This window comes from Mandrillus leucophaeus, unplaced genomic scaffold (genome assembly GCF_000951045.1).
Source record: "Mandrillus leucophaeus isolate KB7577 unplaced genomic scaffold, Mleu.le_1.0 Scaffold951, whole genome shotgun sequence".
In the NCBI taxonomy this organism is placed as follows: Eukaryota; Metazoa; Chordata; class Mammalia; order Primates; family Cercopithecidae; genus Mandrillus; species Mandrillus leucophaeus.
The window spans coordinates 529,201-547,711 of NW_012110375.1; the positions used below are offsets into that span (position 1 = coordinate 529,201).

The 18,511-nt window shown below is 36.6% G+C and overlaps 1 protein-coding gene across 1 annotated transcript in view; it reads left to right on the forward strand.

The window, feature by feature from the left end:
- Positions 1-16,163, forward strand: part of EIF4E (eukaryotic translation initiation factor 4E) — a 54,590-nt gene extending 38,427 nt beyond the window's left edge. The window contains 7 exon segments of the mRNA XM_011970551.1: positions 5,749-5,844; positions 9,110-9,173; positions 9,858-9,971; positions 10,501-10,561; positions 10,564-10,592; positions 11,986-12,125; positions 15,567-16,163. Of these exon segments, the coding sequence (XP_011825941.1) occupies positions 5,749-5,844; positions 9,110-9,173; positions 9,858-9,971; positions 10,501-10,561; positions 10,564-10,592; positions 11,986-12,125; positions 15,567-15,681 (619 nt within the window). The 3' untranslated portion in view covers positions 15,682-16,163.
- The last annotated feature ends 2,348 nt before the right edge of the window (positions 16,164-18,511 follow it).

Below are 18,511 nucleotides of genomic sequence, written 5' to 3' on the forward strand. Positions count from 1 at the left end.
ATAGTTTTGTGTCACTGTCTTGGTTCTTGCTAAAGCACCAGCAGATTTAACTACTGTTGCTTTTGCACCATTAGTGCAAATATGAATACTGAAAAGCAAAGTGACTTTTTAGCATTATTATGAAAATGGATCTTAGGGCCTCCTGCCTGTCTGCAAACCACATTTTGAGAACTGCTGATTTAAATAATTCGTTGTTGATAAGCACTTAGGATGTTTTCACATTTTCCAAAACTAAAAATGTCATTTGTTTGTTTTTGGAGACAGGGTCTCACTCTGTCACCCAGGCTGGGGTGGTGTAATCTCGGCTCACTGCAGCCTTGACCTTCTGTGCTCAAGCCATCTTTCCACCCCAGGAATGCATCACCACCCATTTTAGTATATTTTGTAGAGTTGGAGTTTTGCTATTTCCCAGGCTGGCCTTGAACTCCGGGACTCAAACAATTCATCCACCTTGGCCTCACAGAATGCTGGGATTACAGGCATGAGCCAACATGCCTGGACTTTTTTTTTTTTTCTTTTCTTCTTTGAAGAGACATGGTAGCATTCTGTTGCCCAGACTGGGGAGCAGTGGCATGATAATAGCTCACTGTAGCCTCAAATTTCTGGGCTCAAATGACCTTCCTGCATCAGCCTTCTACGTAGCTAGATCCATAAGTGTGCACCACCATGCCTCGCTAAGATTTTTTTTTTTTTTCTTTTTTGGAGAGATGCGGGGTCTTGCTATGTTGCTCAGGCTGTTCTCAAACTCCTCACCTCGAGCAGTCCTCTCCCCTTCCCCTTCCTTGACAGGGTCTTGCTCTGTCACTCACGTTGAAGTCCAGTGGCATGATCATAGCTCACTGCAACCTCAAACTCTTGGGCTCAAGCAATCCTCCCGCCTTGGCCTCCTGGGTAGCTGGGACTATAGACACTTGCCATCATGCCTAGCTAATTTTTGTTTTTTTGAGACGGAGCCTTTCTCTGTCACCAGGCTGGAGTGCAGTGGTACGATCTCGGCTCACTACAACCTCCGTCTCCCAGATTCAAGCAATTCTCCTGCCTCAGCCTCCTGGGTAGCTGGGACTACAGGTGCGTGCCACCACGCCCAGCTAATTTTTATATTTGTAGTAGAGATGGGGTTTCACCATGTTGGCCAAGATGGTCTCCATCTCTTGACCTCATGATCCACCCACCTTGGCCTCCCAAAGTGCTGGGATTACAGGTGTGAGCTGCCGCACCTGGCCCATGCTGGCTAATTTTTTAAATGTCTAGTAGAGGCGATCTCTCACTATGTTGCCCAGGCTGGTCTTGAGCTCCTGGGCTCAAGTGTTCTTCCTGCTTCAGCCTTCTAGAGTGCTGTTATTGCAGGTGTGAGCCACCTCGCCTGGCCTCGTAGATCTTTATGTGTTTAAATGGCTGGGTGCAGAGTTTTTTTGTTTTGGAATTTATTTTTAAAAATCCAGAGTGTAGTACTTGACCTCGTTGGGGGTTTTCTTGCATTTTCTTTTTCTTTTTTATTGATAATGGGGTGGCAGTTGCTGACAAATTATCAAGTACATGTTGAAATGCATCTCATTTTTCTGTCTAGGTGAGGTTACTGAGTATTAATTATGGGATTATGAAATATATATTCAATTTGGAAGGCTCTTCAGACAACATTTGTGTTGATGAGAAAATGAAATTTCCCTTTGACTTTCCTTTGGTATTGTAATCAGAATATTCAGTTTAATTCTTCTAAAGGAGAATGATCTTGGCAATCATCTTGGGATAAAGTGTAACTTTAATGTTCCACAAGTTTATCTTCAAGGCATTAGAGAAAATATTATACAGGCATACCTCATTTTACTGTGCTTCACAAATCATGCCTTTTCTATAAATTGAGGGTTTGTGGAAATCCTGTGTCAAGCAGTTCTGTTAATGTCATGTTTCCAATAGCATGTGCTCACTTGGTGTCTCTGTCACATTTTGGTAATTCTCACGGTATTTCAAACTTTATTGTATCTGTTATGATCTGTGATCGGTGATCTTTGATGTTGCTATTGTAACTGTTTTGGGGTGCCATGAATATTGGCCATATAAGACGGCCAACTTAATTGATAAATGTTGTATGTGTTCTGAATGCTCCACTGACTGGCCATTCCCATCTCCTTGTCCTTGGGTCTACCTATTCCCTGAGACACAACAATATTGAAATTAAGCCAATTAATAGCCCTACAATGGCCCCTACATGTTACAGTGAAAGGAAGAGTTGCATATCTCTCACTTTAAATCAAAAGCTAGAAATGATTACACTTACGAGGAAGACATGTGAAAAGCCAACACAGGCCAAAAGCTAGGCCTCATGCACCAAATAAGTTAGCCAGGTTGTAAAAGCAAAGGAAAAATTCTTGAAGGAAATCAAAAGTTCTGCTCTAGCAAACATATGAATGATAAGAAAACAAAACAGCCTCATTGCTGATGCGGAGAAAGTTCAAGTGGTCTGGGTAGTAAATAAAACCAGCTACAACATTCCCTTAATCCATAACAAGGCCCTAACTCTGTTCAACGTTATGAAGGCTGAGAGAGGTGGGGATGCTGCAGAATAAAAGTTGAAAGCTAACAGAGGTCAGTTATAAGATTTAAGGAAAGAAGTCACCCCCATAAAACTACAAGGTGAAGCAGCGAGGGCTGATGTAGAGATTGCAGCAAATTATCCAGATCTAGCTAAGGTAATTGATGAAGGAAGTTTACACTAAAAACAGATTTTCAGTGTAAACAAAACAACCTTCTACTGGAAGGAGATGCCATCTAGGACTTTGCTAGCTAGAGAGAAGTCAGTGCCTAGCTTCAAACTACAAAGGACAGGCTGATTCTTGTTAGGGGATCTTGCAGCTGATGACTTTTAAGTTGAAGCCAGTGCTCATTTGCTATTCCCAAAATCCTAAGAATCCTGAAGAATGATGCTAAATCCATTCTGCCCATGCTCTGGAAATGGAGCAGCAAAGCCTGGATGACAGTGCATCGATTTATAGCATGGTTTAGTGAATACTTTAAGCCTACTGTTGAAACCTACTGCCCAGAAAAAAGTTTCCTTTCAAAATATCACTGCTCATTGATGATGCACCTAGTCACCCAAGAGCTCTGATGGAGATGAATTGTTTTCATGCCTCTTAACACAGCGTACTTTCTGCAGCCTGTGGAGCAGCAAAGAGGAATTTTGACTTTCAAGCCTTATTATTTATTAATAAGAACTATATTTCATAAGGCTATAAATGCTGTAGATAGTGATGACTTTGATGGATTTGAACAAAGTAAATTGAAAAACTTCCAAAAGGATTCAGCATTCTGAATGTCATTAAGAACATTCATGATTCATGGAAAGTCAGAACATCAGCATGAACAAGACTTATTCCAGCCTGTATTGATGACTTTGAAGGGTTCAAAGAAGTCACTGTGGATGTGGTGCAGAGAGCGAGAGATGTACAGTAAGAAATGGAGCCTGAAGATGTTACTGAATTGCTGCAGTCTCATGAGAAAACTTGAATGGATAAGGAGTTGCTTCTTATGGGTGAGCAGAAAAAAAGGTTTTTTGAGATGGAATCTATTCCTGGTGAAGATGCTGTGAACATTGTTGAAATGACAACAAAGGATTTAGAATATTACGTAAACCGAATTGATAAAGCAACTGCGGGGTTTGGGAGGATTGACTCCAATTTTGAAAGAAATTCTACTGTGTAAAATGCTTACAAACAACATTGCATGCTACAGAGAAATCTTTTGTGAAATGAAGTCAATCAGTGTGACAAACTTCATTGTTGTCTTAAGAAATTGTCACAGCCACCGCAATCTTCAGCAATCACTACTCTGATCAGTCAGCAGCAATCAACAAGGGAAGACCCTCCATCAGCAAGAAGATTACCACTCTCTGTAGGCTCGGATGATCATTAGCATTTTTAGCAATAGAATTTTTAATTAAGGTATGTACTTTTTGTTTTTTAGACATAATGCTATTTCAGACATAATGTAGACTATAGTGTAGTGTAAACATAACTTTTATATGCACTGGGAAACCAAAAAATTTGTGTGACTCTCCATAAAGATAGTTCCTTTATTGTGATACTCACTTTATTATGATGATCTAGAACTGAACTCACAATATATCCAAGGTATGCCTCTATATATAATGTTAGGTATATATAAGGTATTATATATTATGTAGGAATAAAACTATTTTAAGAGAAGTATCTACAGATATATTAAAACTAGTATATGTTGTTTCAGTACATATCTATGCAGCATTACTCAGTCTTTATTATTTTCCCAGTTAGGTGTTTGATTAAATATAGAGTCACATTTAATAGTTTCCCCACTCCTGGCACTCTCGTTTCTTCTTGGCTAATTTGTTCCTCTGAGAAATATCAGCTATCCTGTTTCTTGCCTTCTTTTTTTTTTTTTTGGAGACAGTTTCCCTCTGTTGCCCTGGCTGGAGTGCTGTGGCACAACCTCGACTCAGGGCAACCTCTGCTTCTTGAATTCAAGTGATTCTTGTGCCTCAGCTTCATGAGTAGCTGGAATTACAGGCATATACCACAATGCCTGGCTAAATTTTTTTTGTATTTTTAGTGGAGACCAGGTTTCACCATGTTGGCTAGGCTGGTCTCGAACTTCTGACCTCACGTGATCCGCCCACCTCAGCCTCCCAAAGTGTTGGGATTACCGGTTTGAGCCGCCGTGCCTGGCCCCTTGCCTTCTTTTATAGTTTAAGTGTTTCTGCTGTGTTTTTTTTTTTTTGAAATGGAGTTTCACTCTTGTTGCCCAGGCTGGAGTGCAGTGGCGCGATCTCAGCTCACCACAGCCTCCTGCCTGAGCCTCCCAGGTAGCTGGGATTACAGGCATGTACCACCATGCCTGGCTAGTTTTGTATTTTTTGTCGAGACAGGGTTTCTCCATGTTGGTCAGACTGGTCTTGAACTCCCAACCGTAGGTGATTCACCCACTTCAGCCTCCCAAAGTGCTGGGATTACAGGTGTGAGCCACCCGCGCCCAGCTCTGCCGTGTTTTTCTTAAATAATTGTGCTTGCTTATCTCTGTCATAGCACTTAGCACACTGTAGTTGTCTCTCTGCCTCATCTCTATGAATTCCATTGAGTGATGAGTTTCAGTGTGTCTTGGGTCCCTAGGTATAGCAGAGAATCTGTTATGTAGTAGACATAAAATACATATTTTTTAAATGAAAGAAATGGAGAACTCTCATTATTTGCCACTGTAATAACAACCAGCATTTTACTTTTTTTTCCTAAATTTTTGTGGTAAACATAAAATTTACTGTGTTAACTATTTGTAAGTGTACAGTTCAATTAATGTTAAGTACTTTCTGCAACCAATTATTGTACAACTAATCTCCAGAACTCTTGTTCATCTTCCAAAACTCTGTAAACTCTGTAACCCTAAACTCCCTTCTCCTTGGTTAGTGGCAATCACCATTCTTTTTGTTTCTGTGAATTTGACTTCTTACCCCTCATAAAAGTGGAATCATATAGTATTTATCTTTTTTTTGAAGAGAGGCTGGCTTATTCACTTAATGTCCTTAGCTTCCCCTCATGTTTTATCAAGTGTTAGAATTTCCTTCATCAGGGCTTTTTAGTATTCCATGGTGTATATATATATACATTTTTCATTCATCTGTTGATGAACAGTTGGGTTGCTTCTACCTTCTGACTGTTGTGAATAATGTTGCTTTTAACATGGGGATGCAGCTACCATTTTTTGACATTGACTTTTTATTTTTAGATGGGCACTCTGGTTTTTTAAAAATGATAAAAGCAAAACTTGGCAAGCAAACCTGCGGCTGATCTCTAAGTTTGATACTGTTGAAGACTTTTGGGCGTAAGTAACCATTTGTTTTAGTATGTTGGTTTTTTTATTAGTTGTGTAGTTTATTTTTAAGTCGAATTCACAAAATGAAGTGTGAGGTAAACAGTTAATGAATGTTCGTCTATTTTTTTAATCTCCTCACAAAAGTTTGAACTAGTAATTATGCTTTGTTAGTTTTACAAAGCTTCAATCTTGTCATCCCTTAGCCCTGATTATTCTGTTTCTTGTCCTGAGATATCCTTAGCTCAAGAATCCTTTATTGCCCTTAGAACTTTTGACAACTAGTTGCAACTTGTTCCTCTCTTGGTTGCCAAGGTAAATTTGCCTCATAACTGGGTATTCCAGTGCATTGTTGGGTTCTCATTTCTGCAAACTGTTTTCAGTGCAACATCTGGAATTTCCTGTACCAGAGATTTTACGATATCAAAGGTTGAAGTGTTCAGAATTCAGAGTTTGTCAAGGGAATGCCAGTATCTATCATGATACTTTATTCATTTCATTATACTTTGATCAACCTCAAGAAGAATAGTTGAAATATTTTTGAAATTTTGTTTCTGTATAAGCAGAAAGTTAAGAATTGGGATCATCAACTTTTGCATGACCTCAAAACAAAATTTAAGGCTGGGCTCAGTGACTCATGCCTGTAATACTAATACTTTGTGATGCTGAGGCAGGAAGATCACTTGCGGCCAGGAGTTCAAGACCAGCCTGGTCAACATGAGTCCCTGTTTCTCTATAAAATAAATAAAATTAAAAATTGTAAAGTCTATTTCAAGAAGTTTTGATTATTGATTCTCTTAAAAACAAAGTTAATCCAGTGTGTCAGATTTACTTGGAGAATGAGTAGGGAGGTACTATGTGAGACCCTGAAAGGCAAAACTTTTTAATAAGTGCTTTAAATTACCTAGCAGTTATTTAAATATTGTAACTTGTACATCTTTTTTTAGGATCATATACATGCTGAATTAGTGATGCTACTCTTATGTTTTAATGTAACTCCCTCAAGATATTCTGCTCATACAAAGGAATAGATTGTGGTATAAAATTTATACATATATACATACATCTTCAACAGCAGAAACATTTTTGTCTGTATTTCCAGTGCTTGACATCTGATAGGTATTTTGTATTCATTTGTGTTGCTGAAAAAAGCAAAGCATACAGTTAAAGCTATAAACTTTGAGAGTATTTGAGAACATTCATTTGAGAGTAAACTTTGAGAGTATTTATTTTTTATTAAAAGCATTACACTTAATAATAACTACATTTAAGGCCTAATAATTTATAAGTGTCTAGTTGTCTAGTTAAACTAGGGTTATTCTTTGCCCATCATCAAAACATCAAGTAGTTTTTCTTCTCTAATTGTGTTTATTCAGAACTCTTAAATAACTCTTCTGCACCAAAAAAAGCTCTTCATTCTCCTAGAGAGGAAAAGGAAGCCTTGAGCCACGTTCCCCAGTCAGATTTGCATTTATCTAGTTTGTTTGGCTTTTACCAGTTTACGTAATTGTACCAATTAGAACAGTGCCTCCACACTTCAGTTATGTGTAGTCAGTGTCATTGCATAGTAGATTTTTATACCATAATTTAGAGATATGAAGGATTTTTCAATTTTCTGTAAATGTGTGGGCCACTTCCTAATTTCTGGCTTTTCTAGCAAATTTATTACAAATAACCATTGAGTCCCTCTGTATTTATCCAGACTGCATAGTCTTAGGATTCTGTTTAGGTGTGCCATTATAAATTCTCATTATGGACTGACTTGAGAGACCTTTGAGCACCCCGGAAGAGAAAGGAGGCAGCAAAAAGAAAAATATTTTATTGAAGTTCGTTCCCACAATATCCATTTATTTTATGAAATTAGTAGTGCTAATTTTATAGTCACTTAGTATGCAGGCTTTTTTTGTTGCCTAGAGGAGGCTGTCATAGATGATGTAGTTGGGAGTTACCATGAGGTGTAGTGACTCACAAACCTTATGTGATCTTAGGTTGTCTCACCTAAACTATTATTTGTGTGTTATACTATGGAATTTCATTTAAAGAATGCCAACTTCTGTCTGAAATCTTTTTTTTTTTTTTTTTTTTTTTGAGATGGAGTCTAGCTCTGTCACCAGGCTGGGGTGCAATGGGGTAATCTCGGCTCACTGCAACCTCCACCTCCCGGGTTCAAGCGATTTTTCTGCCTCAGCCTCCCGAGTAGCTGGTATTACAGGCGCATGCCATCACGCCCGGTTAATTTTTGTATTTTTAGTAGAGACGGGGTTTCATCATGTTGGTCAGGCTGGTCTGGAACTCCTGACCCCGTGATCCGCCTGCCCCAGCCTCCCAAAGTGCTGGGATTACAGGTGTGAGCCACTGCGCCCGGCCCTTAAATCTTTTCCTGAAATATTCCTAGATGGGGTTAATATAGCACCAGGAGAACCAGACTAAGGATAATAGAATCATCCATGGTCTGTAGACACAGCTAAGTTCATTATTTCTGCCATCTAATATTGGAGACAGGCAAAAGATTCTTAAGAATTGCCAATTTTTTAATCAATTTTGCTGTAAAAGACTACAGGAGATCAAATGGTCTAAGCCTCCTGCCTTCAGGCAAGCAACTAAGTCATTGCAAATGTTATTCTGCTATTTTGATACTTGGGAAATAGTTTAGAAATACAGACTGCAGGGTTCTATCTCATATTTAGGTGATTATAATCCCAAGAGGTAGGGCTTGGAACTATATTTATTTATTTATTTATTTTTCTAAAATCATTTTTAAAATGATTATTATGTTGACTAACCAGTGACAATTTGTGGTGTTTGGGAACCATTGATCTATTTTACTCTTGGATGCCCTCGAGGATAATAATCAACTGTTTCAGTCATGCAATCCTGATGGTCAGGAAGTTCATCTTTTCTGTTATTTTTTTTATGTTTGTGAAAAAACTGTTGATTAACTTCAGAAATTACTTCATCTACTTAAAGCTACCTTATACCTCTCTTCTCAGTTTCTTATATATATACATATGTATGCACTGAGTTAACTAACATATAAAATATATTTTTGTCAGAGCAGTCACTAGAAATTTTTTGAAAATTATACCTTTCATCTAAAGTTGATTATTTAACTGCTTTTAAGATCTGTTTTGTCCATTTTAGAAATTGACTCCTTAGAAACAAGTAAACATGAACTTTTATCTGTTTTTCATCATATGTTCTAAATGTATATATATGTAAGCACCTGAACTCTATATTACATGTTCTGTGTTTTTAATTGTTACTTTCTTTTACCTAGTCTGTACAACCATATCCAGTTGTCTAGTAATTTAATGCCTGGCTGTGACTACTCACTTTTTAAGGTATGCTTAATTGGTGATTTTATATATTTATTATAGGACTGGGCCATTTGGTATTCATTAAGAAATCTTGCCATAAACTTAGGAGTACTTGATAGTGTGAAGAACAGGCTGATAATTTAATTGGCTGTAGTATGCTTTAGTATCAATATATCTTACTCTATTTGTTTATAAAAATTGAGAGAGAGTTATTCACATACTGAGATTGATTTTGATGAGAGCTTTGATTTTCCAGTCTACTCCTTTATATATTTGAGCAGACTAAGTTTATCAAGCATTCTTAACCTTAGGAGCATGGGTCCTTGGAATACTTATTATTGGGCTTTGTCAGGTGGTAGGGGGACGGGACATTCATTAACTGAAACTGCATAGTTTTTGCATGTATTTTCTAGGTATAGAAATGTACAGAGCTTCTAAAACATATTTGCTACTCAGAAAGTTTAAGAACCTTCAAATTAAGTGAAACTCAAGATTTGATAGCTTATAAGTGACAAAGTCAGGACTCTAATTCTGCAATGTCATGCTTCTGGCTTTAAGTCTTATGCACTTTTTAAAAACTGCATCAGTGGCAGTTTTATGGGCAATAAAGTAAGAAGTTGACAGTGTTGTTGCTTACTGTTTTTAATGATTATCTCTCAAAGTCAAGGTAACAATATTGTGTAATACTGTTGTCTTCTAACCCTGTAGGATGGTATTGAGCCTATGTGGGAAGATGAGAAAAACAAACGGGGAGGACGATGGCTAATTACATTGAACAAACAGCAGAGACGAAGTGACCTTGATCGCTTTTGGCTAGAGACAGTAAGGTTTTAAAAGTATAAAGCAATTTTAGAGGTAGTTTGGGAATACTGAAACTTATGTTATGTTTTACATTTGTTACTTAATTTAAGAGAAGGATGCCCAACACTAGAAAATTAGGGTCAGTAATTGTTTTCATTCTGTCATGTGACTCCTGTTTGTAGTACAGTGAAACATCCTACCACATTATAAGTCAGATATTTTAAGTGATTGGCAGTGTGACTCTCACCATAATAAGCTCACTGTGGTCATTTCATTAACTTCGAAATTATAGAACCTTACATTTTATATGATTGAAGTTTTTGCAACCCTCTTACAGCATTGCTATATGTATACTAAACTTTTAAATATTTATGTTTTTAGAGTAAGGGTCTTGCTCTGTTGCCCAGGCTGGAGTGCGGATATTTATTTATATGGCTCACTTCAGCCTCACCCTCTGGGTTCAAGTGATCCTCCCACTTCAGCCTCTTAAGTAGCTGGAACTACAGGTGCATGCCACAATGGCCAGCTAATTTTCTAAATTTTTTCCTAGAGGTGGGATCTTGCTGTGTTGCCTAGGTTGGTCTCAAACTCCTGGCCTCAAGTGATCCTCCCATTCAGCCTCCCAGAGTGCTGGAATTACAGGTGTGAGTCACTGTGCCTGTCCCACTAAACTTTTTAGATCAGTGAAGCAAACAATAAAATTGTTGTGTACTACCATTCAACCTACATGTTGTGATATTAACTGGAACTTTTGGCTTTACAAGACAAATTAAATATGAGATAATAGGCATTTTCTGTCGACAGAGGTTCCAAACCCCAAGCTTATAGGAGCGGGGTTTGTAGTCTCTTTTGTATCCCTAGCACTTGAAACCGTGCCTGGTTTATAGTTAGCACTTGTTGAGTTAATCACTTTAAATATTTGAATAAGTGACTATTGTTTTTTTAGAGACAGGGTCTTGCTCTGTTGCCCAGGCTAGAGTGTAGTGGGGCCATCATAGCTCACTGTAGCCTCCTGGGTTCAAGCAATCATCCTGCCTTAGCCTCTCAAGTAGCTGTGACTACAGGTGCATGCCAGCACACACAGCTAATGAATGAATGACTTTTTAAGAAGAAAATTCTGTTTTTGAGGGCGAAGATCATCAGCAAATATCATTTTGGAATTCCACATTTAAAAGTCAGGATATTTCCATTTTTCAGTTAAAAAAAATGTTCTGGAGATGGATGGTAGTAGTGATGGTTGTACAACGTTGAATGTACTTAACGCCACTGAACTGTACACTTAAAAGTGGTTAAAATGGTAAATTTTATGTTATTTGTGTTTTACCACAATTAAGAAACCCGTTAGGGCTGGGCTCACACCTGAAATCTCAACACTTCAGGAGGCCAAGGCAGGCATTTCACTTAAACTCAGGAGTTCAAAACCAACTTGGGCAACGTGGCAAAACCCTGTCTCTACAAAAAATACAAAAATTTACTGGGTATGGTGACATGTCCCTGTGTGTATGCCCAGCTACTCAAGAGGCTGAGGTGGGAGGATCTGAGCCCAGGAGGTTGAGGCTGCAGTGAGCTGTGATGGTCCCATTGCACTCCAGCCAGGGTAACAGAGCGAGACGCTGTCTCAAAAAACAACAACAAAAAACCGAACCATTAACAAATACTCAGAAAAAATAAGAACAAGAAGAAATTAACCATGAATAGCTATTTTTGTTATTCTATTAATATTTGTTTGCTCGTAAATATAAGCAGCAGCAGAGCAAATGAATATTAATAAAATCAGCTTTTATGTCTGCCACGATATTAACTGCCAAATTTGCTGAAAAAGGTGAAGACAACTATTAATGATTTGATAGTAAATAAATGAATGAGTATTTAAGAGTCAGGATAGATCTATATATGCAAATAAAATTTACACATTTAAAAAATTAACTAGATTTAAAAATTGTCTTTAGTTATCTACGCAAATATAGAAGAGAAATTTGCAGTGTAATAAGCTTGTTTATAATCTATTAAACGTAATTTGGGATTTTCTTTTAAGCTGCTGTGCCTTATTGGAGAATCTTTTGATGACTACAGTGATGATGTATGTGGCGCTGTTGTTAATGTTAGAGCTAAAGGTGATAAGATAGCAATATGGACTACTGAATGTGAAAATAGAGAAGCTGTTACACATATAGGGTAAGTTTTGCTCTTTGCATACTTATTTTACAATATTAGGATGGCTAAAACCAGAAGTTACTTTATTTGTAGCTTTATAAATACTTTGTTTGTAGATCCTGTTTTCCTTGTATTGTTTTCGGGAACACTTTTATAATTTTGAATGGCTCAGTTGGTGCACAACGTCTTGTTCATATATATCTAATCTATATGTATATAGATCTATATAGATATCAATATAGATGTTTTGGAGGGTTTTTTCACAGCTATTTATATATTTAGAGACAGAGTCTCACTCTGTTGTCCAGGGTGTAGTACAGTGGCATGATCTAGGCTCACTGCAACTGCTGACTCCCGGGTTCAAGTGATTCTTATGTCTCAGCCTCCCAAGTAGCTGAGAATACAGGCGCGTGCCACCATGCTCAGGTAATTTTTGTATTTTAAGTAGAGACCAGGTTTTGCCATGTTGGCCAGGCTGGTCTTTTAACTCTTGGCCTCAAGTGATCCATCCACCTCGGCCTCCCAAAGTGCTGGCATTACAGGCATGGGCCATTGCGCCTGGCCTTGTTCATGTTTTTTATTTCTGTAAAATTGCTTTTTCTTAGCAGTGAAGTATATAACCACTAGAACACTCTGCTTTGGCATGTAGCATTTTTTATTCATTCACAAATGAGAATGTATTATTTCCTACTTTGAAAGTGCTGTTTGAAAAAAAGTACTACTTTGAAAAGAGCTAATGTATGCTCATAATAAATAATTCAGTGATTATTGGCAAATAGTGTATGTGTATTTAAAGCATGTGTGTTTACTACATATAATTTTCATTAAAATTTAACATACTTTGGCTTTTGTTCGATGTTTAAAACCCACATGTAGGGTTTTATTAAACCTTTTTTTGTAAATTTTATTCTTTGCAAAAATGGCTTTTTTTTTTTTTTTTTTTTTTGAAGCAGGGTCTCACTGTGTTATTTAGGCAAGAGTGCAGTGGTGCAGTCACGGCTCACTGCAGCCTCAACCTCCTGGGCTCAGGTGATCCTCCCACCTCAGCCACCCAATTAGCTGGAACTCAGGTGTGTACAACCACACCTGGCTATTCTCTTGTATTTTTTGTAGAGAAGAGGTTTTGCCATGTTGCCGAGACTGGTTGTGAACTCCTGGGCTTGATCAAACCACCTCAGCCTTTCAAAGTACTGAGATTACAGGCATGAGCCACCATGCTAAACCAGCTGGCATTTCTAACTAGGATTTCTTTTTACCTCAATTATATTAGTAATATTTGACGCTGGGCACGGTGGCTCATACCTGTAATCCCAGCACTTTGGGAGGCCAAGGCAGGCAGATCACGAGATCGGGAGATCGAGACCATCCTGGCTAATACGGTGAAACCCCGTCTCTACTGAAAATACAAAAAAAAAACATTAGCTGGGCATGGTGGCGGGTGCCTGTAGTCCCAGCTACTCGGGAGGCTGAGGCAGGAGAATGGCGTGAACCTGGGAGGCGGAGCTTGCAGTGAGCCAAGATTGGGCCACTGCATTCCAGCCTGGGAGACAGAGTGAGACACTGTCTCACCAAAAAAAAAAAAAAAAAAATTGACTTAACAATTCTATGTTAAAATTAAGTGCTGGTCAGTCAGTGGTCACAAAATGTTTGGTTTGTCCCTTTGTGATTTTTCAAATATTATTAATTTTTCTTTTTAAAATTAATTTTTGAGACAGAGTCACACTCCGTTGCCCAGGCCGGGGTGCAGTATCGTGATCTCGGCTCACTGCAACCTCCACCTCCTGAATAGCTGGGACCAGAGGCCTGAGCCACTACAGTATTTTTTGTGGAGACAGGGTTTCGCCATGTTGGCCAGACTGGTGTCAAACTCCTGTGCTCAAGTGATCCACCTGCATCAGCCTTCCAAAGTGCTGGGATTTCAGGTGTGATCCACTGCTCTCAGCCATGTAAATTTCTCTGTGAACATAATTTATTTCTGGATCAAAAGGTATAGGGATTTTCTACATTTCATGCTATATGGGGTTCCATAAGAGAAAGGAGTTGATTTGTCATCTTATTTTAATGTTTCTGCCAGCATCAAAACCTAATTTTGGAGGACTTACTTTTTTTTTTTTTTTTTTCAAAACAAGAGTTAGATTAAGAATTTTTTTCCTATGGAAGTTTTTTATTTTTGTCACTAGTAAATGTTTTTGAGTCTATATTAAGACTTCAGATTTTCAAACAAAGATTTTCTTTTTTTAACCCTTCCAATTTGCATGACTCAATGGTCCTGGCTTTTGGTATTTTTAATAATTAAATATAATTGAAAGGAATGCATTGTATTATAATGCAAATTTGATAATTATCACTTTAGTTACCGTAAAATTACTTTTTAATGCCTTATTTTAGTGGGAAGGTAGTAAATCTCCTGGAAGGTATTAAAAAAAACTATCCTAGTATCGTGTTGGAGGATTTAACTCCATGAATATGTTTATTCCTTTATTTTTATTTGATTTTGCTTATTTTTCAATTTTTACTATTTTTTCTTAAAGATTCAGATTTTTAAGGTGACCTATGAAGTTTTCTGTGATCTTTCTTTGAAACCTTGTCAGCTTTATCTCATATTCACTTTACTTACGAGCCATAGTCACACAGCCTGATTTTTATTTCTCAGCTTTCAGATGTGCTCATTATCTTAACATTATCCTTTTGACCTTGTGATATTTAAAGGGGAAGACTTCTCTAATTTTGTAGATGAGATTAGAATCTCCTTGTTATTACAGCCCTTGTGTTTACTCTTTGGCACTCATGACAAGTGCCATTTTATTCTTGCTATAGAGTCATGTCTTACTTGAAAATTAGGTTGTAAGGTTAGTATGTAAAGCAGAAATTACTTTCTCCCTTGAAGTGTTTCATTTTAATCTCCCTCAAAGTGTTTAGTTTTTGTTTGTGCAATCTTACAACAGGTATGGTAAATATAATTTGTGTAGTAATATACAATATTTGCTAGGGTTCAGACGTGAAATGTAGCATTTTAGATCAAAGAATGAAAATAAACATGTTTGTTATACAGATTTCTGTTTTAAGTATGCATGTAATACAGGTCCGTCATATGTATTTGTGATTTTGTGTTTACTAGACTATAAATACAGTGAGCTCAGGGACTGTCCTTGCTTTGTTCACTATTGATTTAGTAATAATTATAGTATCATAATAAATAACAGTATAATAATATAGTAATGCTCCTGTAATTTAGTAATAGTAAACCCGACTGGCTCTCAATATTTTAAAAGTAATTATCCAAGAATATCGCAAAAATGAAAAGTAAATTATGCTAAAAGGAAAAGGGTGTATAATTAATTTCCTATTGTACTCTCATCTATATTTTTTAATACAAAGACTAGTAACCCTAAAATTTTGAATTTATTTACTTCTTATGAGTAAAAATTAATGGCTACTTTTTTCTTCTTTTTTTTCTTCTAGGAGGGTATACAAGGAAAGGTTAGGACTTCCTCCAAAGATAGTGATTGGTTATCAGTCCCACGCAGACACAGCTACTAAGAGCGGCTCCACCACTAAAAATAGGTTTGTTGTTTAAGAAGACACCTTCTGAGTATTCTCATAGGAGACTGCGTCAAGCAATCGAGATTTGGGAGCTGAACCAAAGCCTCTTCAAAAAGCAGAGTGGACTGCATTTAAATTTGATTTCCATCTAAATGTTACTAAGATATAAGAGAAGTCTCATTCGCCTTTGTCTTGTACTTCTGTGTTCATTTTTTTTTTTTTTTTTTTTTTTTGGCTAAAGTTTCCACTATCCCAATCAAAGAATTACAGTACACATCCTCAGAATCCATAAATGTGTTCCTGGCCCACTCTGTAATACTTCAGTAGAATTACCATTAATTACATACAGATTTTATCTATCCACAATAGTCAAAAAACAACTTGGCATTACTATACTTTACAGGAAAGAAAATTCTGTTGTTCCATTGTATGCAGGAGCATATTTTGCTGGTTTGAAAGATTATGATGCATACAGTTTTCTAGCAATTTTCTTTGTTTCTTTTTACAGCATTGTCTTTGCTGTACTACCTATCCACAATAGTCAAAAGACAACTTGGCATTACTGTACTTTACAGGAAAGAAAATTCTGTTGTTCCATTGTATGCAGGAGCATATTTTGCTGGTTTGAAAGATTATGATGCATACAGTTTTCTAGCAATTTTCTTTGTTTCTTTTTACAGCATTGTCTTTGCTGTACTCTTGCTGATGGCTGCTAGATTTTAATTTATTTGTTTCCCTACTTGATAATATTAGTGATTCTGATTTCAGTTTTTCATTTGTTTTGCTTTTGTTTTTTTCCTCATGTAACATTGGTGAAGGATTCAGGAATATGACACAAAGGTGGAATAAACATTAATTTTGTGCATTCTTTGGTAATTTTTTTTGTTTTTTGTAACTACAAAGCTTTGCTACAGATTTATGCATTTCATTCAAATCAGTGATCTATGTTTGTGTGATTTCCTAAACGTAATTGTGGATTATAAAAAATGTAACATCATAATTACATTCCTAACTAGAATTAGTATGTCTGTTTTTGTATCTTTATGCTGTATTTTAACACTTTGTATTACTTAGGTTATTTTGCTTTGGTTGAAAATGGCTCAAGTAGAAAAGCAGTCCCATTCATATTAAGACAGTGTACAAAACTGTAAATAAAATGTGTACAGTGAATTGTCTTTTAGACAACTAGATTTGTCCTTTTATTTCTCCATCTTTATAGAAGGAATTTGTACTTCTTATTGCAAGGCAGTCTCTATATTATGTCTTCTTTTGTGGTGTCTTCCATGTGAACAGCATAAGTTTGGAGCACTAGTTTGATTATTATGTTTATTACAATTTTTAATAAATTGAATAGGTAGTATATATATGGAATTAAATTGATGTGGCTATCTTTGTTTTTTATAAAGTAAGGCACAGTCCTTCAGTCTTAGGTAAATAATGTACTCTCTTAATATGTTAATACTCATGAGAATTGGGATCTGATGCATCACCATTTATTTGATTGGTAGCAACAGTGGTTGTAAAACTTGGTTGCTGAATTGAGTTGTTTTTATGTAAGTGTCAAAATGATAGTGTAGGGAAAGTATAGGTGGTGGGAACATAATGCATTAAGAATTTTGTTAGTGTTGCAATCTAAATAGAATGGAATAAACAGGTATTAAGACATATTTATAGTGGTAAATTGTTGTAGTATGGTATTCTGTAAACTTGAAAACTTGATCTACTCTTTGTAGGTATCATTTGAAAGCAAACTTGAAAATGTTTTGTACATAGTACATACTTGTATAGTCCTGTGAAATGAAGTATGGCTATCAGACCAAAGGATAAGCCAAACTGTAGGTAGCAGAATGGAAATTATTAGTTTGAGAGGAAAATTTTGTCTTTTAATCATTTTAAAACTGATAAACTTGACAAAAACCCTGTATGAAATAAACATGAAATTAATAGCACTGATTTCATTGTAAAATTTTAAAGCAGTTTAAAGGGTACCACAGGTTGTCACAGTACTCTCAATGCCACAAACACCTCTTGTTCAGTATTCTAGAAATACTGAATCTTCTGTGTTTATTATTATTATAATCTCAGCATACTGTATGTAATATCTGCTAGTTAAACTTGGGGAATTGGTTAAGCTGACTTACTGTCTACATTAATATGTATAGTTTTGAGTACTTCAAGAGTTTGCTTAAAAGTGATGCTGTTAGTGGTATGTTGGCAATGGGTGGGACCGAAGTGGTGTATCTATTATAAGTTAATGATCTATTTTCTTACTTCTAAAATGAAGTCCAATTTTAAGAAACATCAGCTTTTAGGTGCAAAGGAGGAATAACACATTAAATGTATACAGTTCTAAATTTTTGAAATAACTGATTTGTAGCGTTTGATTATTGTTATTAGCATTTTAGAATCATGATTTTAAACCTTTTTCCTAGGGACAAGAAAGGATAATAAATTACTCTGAATCACTTTTGGCAGTTGCCACTTAAATAGTACAGTGATTTGCAACTTTTATAACTTTATTAGCACCTTCTCTACATATAAAATTAGGCTATATGTTATTTTCCAACTTACTCTTTTCTCTCTGTTTAACAGGATATTATAAATAGATTAAATAGATAAATTTTCTTTTCTTTTCTTTTTTTTTTTGGACCGAGTCTTGCTCTCTCGCCCAGGCAGGAGTGCGGTGGCGCAATCTCAGCTTACTGCAGTCTCCTCCTGGGTTCACACCATTCTCCTGCCTCAGCCTCCCGAGTAGCTGGGACTACAGGCGCCTGCACCACGCCTGGCCAAATTTTTTTGTATTTTTAGTAGAGACAGGGTTTCACTGTGTTAGCTAGGTCTTGATCTCCTGACCTGGTGATTCG